A 7,112-nucleotide genomic window follows, 5' to 3' on the forward strand; every position below is an offset into this window, starting at 1 on the left:
AAATACATGATAAGCTGAGCCATCATTGAATTTCGAGACAGCGACAGTTTTTTGGAATTACCTTGACAGCATAGGATCGATTGGTTACATGCGAGATATCTCTGATACACGGAGAGTTTAGCCATGTCTAGAGATAAAATATACAATACAGGTTAATAACTATTCCCAAAATGAAGACACGTTTTGGTAATCAAGAGTACTTTACCTCTGGAAAGAGCATGCAGACAGTCATCTCGGCGTAGGATTCCAAGGTTGGATATTTAGGAGTTATAAATTGCAGCATTTCTTTAAATGATGGTGGTTGAATCTATTGTTCCAATAAAGATATTTCAAACATGTTTACAATTAAGCAGCAGATTGAAGTTTGATCATCATGCAGACCATTAAAAAACAGACCAATATTCCTGTAGGTTTGCAATACGTGCTAACCAAACATAGACTTTTGACAGCATCCCCGAGCATTAGCGCCAGCTCTTGTGCAATCATACCACCCATTGATAGCGCAACAATATGAACACTATCCAGCCATCCTAAATGTCTTATCAGCTCAAACGTGTCCTTGGCCATCATGCTTGTACTAACCAGATTAAACAAAAGATGGTTCAAATTTGACAAGACATGCAGTCCAAGACTCGGCAAATGACTAAACAAAAGGTTGAAATGCTTACGTATATCTACCAATTGGTGATGATGAAAATCCAGATCCTCTGTTATCAAATATACACAAAGAATACTCTGGAAACTGTAAAAAGTATTCAATCTAATTGAAAAAGGTATGAGACTACTGACATGAATGGACATGAATGGACATGAATGGATATGGTTAAACAACAAATGGCTACCTGCAAATCCCACAAATGTGCGATACTACTCATTCCTGTTGTATATAAATGACTATTAGAACCAGTATAATATTGAATGCATAAACAGCTTTATCCGATGCTCAAGTGCTATTCCAAGCACAACAGCCCAATACGATGATCATTCAGAATGTCATTTATTAAAGCTGGCTGACCATTGACAAATAAAACATGATGTAGTCCGCTGCCATATGTTTCATAATAAATATCTACAGGAGCTGTGCCAAAAGTATGAACAGTGAGTTTAGGCATGCGAGTTGAGCAAGACTTGACAAGAAGCAATAATTGAATGTCAACGTGGTCAGTCTTGAGGTTTACCAGCTATTTATAAAATGATAATCAAACATGATTGTCAAGTTCAGTTAGAACCATCGTAGTTGTCAGTATTTTCAATCCAAATCAGTTATTATCAATCACCTTGAATAACAAGCGTGGAGTGGTTGGCATTCATAATCCAGCTTGGCATGGATACGCAGTTGCTGCTTGACCAACACGTGGAGTACTTATTTAACTGTTGATTGCAATTATTCTTTCCATCATATATCAATTGTTATGCATTCAATGAAGGCTGCTCTATGTTTAGCTATTATGGCGCCTATGGCATATGCTGCCAATCTTGCTGATGTGATCAAGAGCAATCCACAATTACAAAAAGTGGCTGCTCTGATTTCTAGCAATCCTACCTGGGCTACTGTTTCTAATGGTGTTTCAACTCTTGAATTGGTGTCCATATGTGACTCATTGTATACGGAACAGGACTGACAAGTGTGTCTGAATTGATGACAGATGATACAGCCTATCCAACAGAAAGTAATACATTGATCGTGTCTGCATGGAAATAAGCTTCATAACTCCCACTTCTGAATGCATGCGAACCAACTTTCAAACAACAGATACGTCCAATGACTCTTGCAAATGCATTGATAGAGTGTTGTTGAATAGTTCGAGTGTTTACAAATCAGCATCACTGGAAATAGTTACTGTTATTCAGACAGTCACTTGTCCAGACATTACAGTTGTAAACAATCAAACTCACACTTGCTTGTTTTTTGGAAACTTGATCATTCATTCGTCCAAATGTCTGAAACCAACAAAAAATACAACATCATTTGATATACAATGCTTTATCGGTGAATACAATAAGGTATATGTTTTTATTTGAAAATTGAAATGGCAATATCATGACGTGAAATTGATTAGGATTACATACTAGGATAAGGAATTTTTACAGCGTATTGGTCGATACTCTTTGGTGTTTTCTTGGTGAAAGAATGGTAATGCAGTGGAGGAAGTAGCCAGTACAACTTTTCGGCACCATCTCCAAGCATCTTTAAATCTTCTTCGGTACTTTTTTTGATATCATGTTTGTTTTTAACAGTCGCTTGAAATGCACCGATTCCAGGAATCCAGGCATCAATTGCTGCATAGTTTTTAGTTTTTGGCACATATAGCTGATTTGGAACCTGATTCGGTAAAACCTTGCCAGCAACTTGTTTTTTCGACAAAGGAATAAAAAGAAGCGTTTCTTCGGGCTTGGATGTATCGTTTTCGTGCACCAACTGATGACTGTCAAAAACACCTCCTTTCTCCAGCATTTCAACAGCATACGGTTCAAAAATATGCCCACACAATGCAGCAGCAAGAGGGTTTTCTTCGCACAAAGCTAGGAGACTCGTCATTTTTCGCATGACGTCCATTCCTTTGATTTCGATAATGATATCCAAGGCTGTTCGAGACGCAAAGGCAACAGATGATTCTGTAAATGGGTCAACAGATGTCATGTGAATCAAAGAATGGGAAGCTTTGGAGTTTTCTGTAATGTTCAAATCCAAGCTAATCTCTTTGATACAGCCATCAAGCTCGCATTGCCTACATACATTTTGAAGTAATTCTACTGGATCACCACTTGTATCTTCCAAGACACGTCGAGGGATTCCACCAAGGACTTTGAAACGATGGCGCCAGTTAATATCAATGGCAAAATCGGGTGCAATGGCTTCCAATTCTGGTTTAGTCCATAATGGCATGTAAAAGATCTGAAGGGGAAGGGATTTTTTAAAGTCGTTGGTTAGTTCTCGTTTTGGTGAGGTTGACACCACAAATGAACACCTTTCATAGGGAAGTGCATTTAGATTCGCCGAGTTCTTGCCTTTGGCGTCAAACAAACACCACAAGTCAGATGCCCAAAATGTGTGGTCAACAACTGATGGTAGACTAGTTAACTCAAACACACCGCCTTGACCATCGTAATAGATTTTGTCTGGATGATAAATAAACAACACTCGTTTTCCTTGCTTGATCAACTTCCACAATAAGTAGATGAGAAATAAAGACTTGCCAATGCCAGGAGTTCCTGTGATGATTGTTTTGTTGATGCCGGGCTTGATGTTTGATGCAATGGATTTATAACTGTCCCGAATAAAGAGTCGTTTCAACGTAGATGAGGGAATCTCTTGTTCAAACAAAAGCCATGTATCCTGTTCAACAGCGTTGCATATGTTGTTGTAAAATGGGATCTGACAGGGCAAGAACAAATCAAGTTGCATTGGATCTAAAGCAATAGCGGTAGCGTTGATGAGTGAAGTGGTTCTTGCATCAATACCACTCTTGGATTTAATGATGAATGGATGTTCGTAAGAACCAAGATGATTTTGAATGGAGGTTAATAGAGTATTCCTGGGAATGGCTGGACCATTCACCATATAATGGAGAGTGAGCTCGTCAACAGGGATATTGTCAAGGAGGGGAGTGGTGGCAGTCTTGTAAGCAGCAATTAGTTTCGAAACACTATCAATTAGGGTTCTTCTCTCTAGTTCTCCATCAAAGTGAGTTTCAATTTCCACTGACTGATTGTCAAGATATTTGATATAGAATACTTTGTTTTCCATTGCAATTTGAAAGAAAAGATACAAAAAAAGTGACTTGAATTCAAAATTTAATATTGTGAAGAATGAAACAAATTCACACTTTGAATATTTAAACAATTTTGTGTTCATTTGTATTGTTCAATCGAGTGTCAATTCAACTCAATTGATTACACTATAATAGTATATCAATCAACGAGACCAATTTTGTTGGTTGATACTCGTTGATACTCACTGGTAACTTGATGAAAATGTGTCAAACTATGACTTTTATGACAACACTGTACAAACTGTACGAGTTTAAAAGATTATTGGTGAATATTGTCCAATTTGATTGTTGACTGCAATTATTTTGTTGGTTCGAGTTTCATTCTTTTGTCAAAAAACATCAAATGAATATTGAAACAACAAAGACAGCAACAACACAACTGTTGAATGAATACTACCAAATCAGCACTCAAACCATACCAACACAGAGAGTCAAGTCTGAATGGCAGGATGACAACAAACGAGGTTTGTTTTTGGGAATCATCCAAGAGGGAGAAACCTCACACGTCACTCGACTGCACAACCTGCTGACTGCCAACCAATTTGCAGAGCAGCAGGAATTCTCAACCAAGATCCAGTTGGCAGACTCAGAACATCATTGTACATTCATTGATGACATGTTTGAGTACTACATACTGCCATTCCACAAAGACTACAACGATTCATCCAGCTGTCACACTCCAGTTTCATCAAATCCAACATCAAGAACCAACTCTGCTGATGATCTGGACTATGTTGCAAAAGTGAGTGAGCTACAGCACAAGGACTTGAACAAGGCGGTTGAGAAGAGATACAGTCTGCTTGTTTTGCTGGGATGAGCTGTCCTTGCAAGGAGCACACATTATATCCCAAAAGAACATTGGAATGGCATACAACGAACCATCCATCCTGCTACGATCTGGTTTGACGCAGAAACATCAAATACAGAACGGACTGTTGTTGTGTATCAAGTGCCATGACCAATTCGGTAAACTAAGGCAATATGTGGATGTAGTGGATGACAAACTGGTGATCAAAGTGATCAATGAGACGAATGATCTGACAAGTGACAAGCACAAGAAGTGGATTGAGACAATTGAAGATTTGAAAGTTATCCGCAGAACAAGGCAAAAGAGATGGACTGACAATCGACAAACAGTCGAATCCAACAGTGAAATGACATTGTATTTCATTCACAACAATCTCACTCGACTACCAAACAGGAACGCACTAGAGTTCCACAAGACAACATGTCTCATTTGGTGTATGGCTGATGGTGTAGAATCTGATGATGAGTATTGTTCATATGATGACGATGGCTGTACTCCTGTCGATTACCAGAGTAAGAGCATCGAGAAATGGATGGACTCGAGTGCTACTTTGATCATTGAAATACTCAATAAAACTGTGTATTCATTACAAGAGACTGGTTTCTGTTACAGTAATAGTTGTGTCGAGTCAATGTCATGGTGTAATGGCTTCAAAAAACACCATTTTAATGATCGATACTGCATCAATATGATCGTTTTACAACCGATATATTGAAACTTGTTGATATCGGAACCAGTATTGATATTGGTAGTGGATGATGTATAATCAAAAAGAAATCCACATCGGAACGTTCCTTGCTCTCGTTTGTGATTGTTTTTCGTGGATTGTTCTGGTATTTTATGTAGCTCACTTTTTGCCTTGCACGCATGTAAGCAGCAACCACGAATCGTTGAAACACAGATTGCACAAGTCAATACATTCTGATGACATTTGGAATATAACAAGACACAAGTGGTGACCAAAGTTTAATTCACAATCCATGAATGAACACGATCGCGTTGCCGACTGGATCAAATAACAACGCAGGTGTTTGGAACATGTCTTGAATACATGAATCGACCAGATTGACAACATACTTGTGTAGTCGATAATCAATGGAATTGACCAAACGGAATGCCTGCAACTGCCAAAAAACCAAACAAAATGCCAAAGCATTTATATTAAAATGTTACACTACGACATCATGTCTCAAAGTGCTGAATGAGTTGTTGTCATGCAACTTTACTGTTGATATTGTTTATGGATTTGAAGATGTGCAATACAATTCGTAGTGTGTTGCTCAACGACACTGATCAAATGGTACTGAATACAGTGTGTCAAACAAGATGATCGCTTTGACTAGTGTGTCAGAATGTTTTGATAAATAACAATTATATCATGATTGCTATATTGGTTCATGTAGTGTATTGTATAGTCAACCATGCACATGCACATGCATGTCATTGTCAATTGATGGTCGTTTGTAAACAACTTGTGGACAACTTGCAAATATTACAATCATGGTGATTGCTTGAATGTCGATACCAAGCCATGCGTTTGATGGTCATTTACTGTTCAGTTTACTGTTCAACAATGCAAATGGTCGTTGTCTACCAATCAGTCGAGTCGTAGACATGGACTGCACATTGTGTGTATCGCTTTGTTCATGACCAAACTGTAACAATGTGCACTTTGCATTGAGTTTGAACTGCAATCTGCGACTTGTACGCATTATGATGTATTGTTTCAATATTCATGTTGCATTCATCAACATCAACGTGCAGTGTCGATCTGATGTTTGATGTTGATGTTGTGTTGATATTCCAACAACACTGAATATCCCAAATCAGGTCAGTATTGACTCGTGTGATAATAATCCATGGACAGTCGGTTTTACCAAACTGTTGTACAAACATATTGACATTCGATCGATCGGAACGACAATCAATCATTCCAATGTGTTGTTTGATATACAAACTATAACCCACATGGTGACTGATGTTGTAACACATGTTGTAACACAACATTGAATCAATCAAACTGCAATTACACACTCCATCATATGTCGCATGTGTTGGCATGTCAAGTGTGGTGATATCAGGTCAAAACAGTCGATTGGCATAGTAATCCACCAACATTCGAGTCGGTTGATCAGCCAAACAGTTGTATCATGCGGTAATATCAATATACTGCGATTGTAGCGTGCCATTCATCAGACATTGTTGAAACCATTACAAAACCTGTTTGGACCAAATCAAACTGTGACGAATACCACATACTCGGATCATCATCAACTAAACCAGGAATACACGCTTGATAATATTGGCGATTGATGATTGAACCTGATTCATGGTTAATTCGTCGAGTGTTTGCAATGTGTTGTTAATAAAACCAGTCATATACCATTTGGTGTTATTGACTTGTGGTTTGGTGATGGTTTGATTGCAAGTGATTCTTGGACACAACACATTGCAAACCAAGCAACTTGACTACTTGAACGACTCAAACTACTCGATACTAACCGGAATTCAATACAATTGTTGAATAGCCC

The 7,112-nt window shown here is 38.2% G+C and overlaps 1 protein-coding gene across 1 annotated transcript in view; it reads right to left on the minus strand.

Annotated features, from left to right (window-relative positions):
• Positions 1-7,112, minus strand: part of BATDEDRAFT_36999 (uncharacterized protein) — a 45,650-nt gene that overhangs the window by 478 nt on the left and 38,060 nt on the right. Inside the window, exons 3-6 of the mRNA XM_006679527.1 lie at positions 669-760; positions 397-577; positions 206-307; positions 62-127 (exon numbers count right to left, since the gene is read on the minus strand). Coding sequence (XP_006679590.1) covers positions 62-127; positions 206-307; positions 397-577; positions 669-760 — 441 coding nt within the window. The remainder of the gene's footprint in view (positions 1-61; positions 128-205; positions 308-396; positions 578-668; positions 761-7,112) is intronic.

This window comes from Batrachochytrium dendrobatidis (genome assembly GCF_000203795.2).
Source record: "Batrachochytrium dendrobatidis JAM81 unplaced genomic scaffold BATDEscaffold_7, whole genome shotgun sequence".
In the NCBI taxonomy this organism is placed as follows: domain Eukaryota; kingdom Fungi; phylum Chytridiomycota; class Chytridiomycetes; order Rhizophydiales; genus Batrachochytrium; species Batrachochytrium dendrobatidis.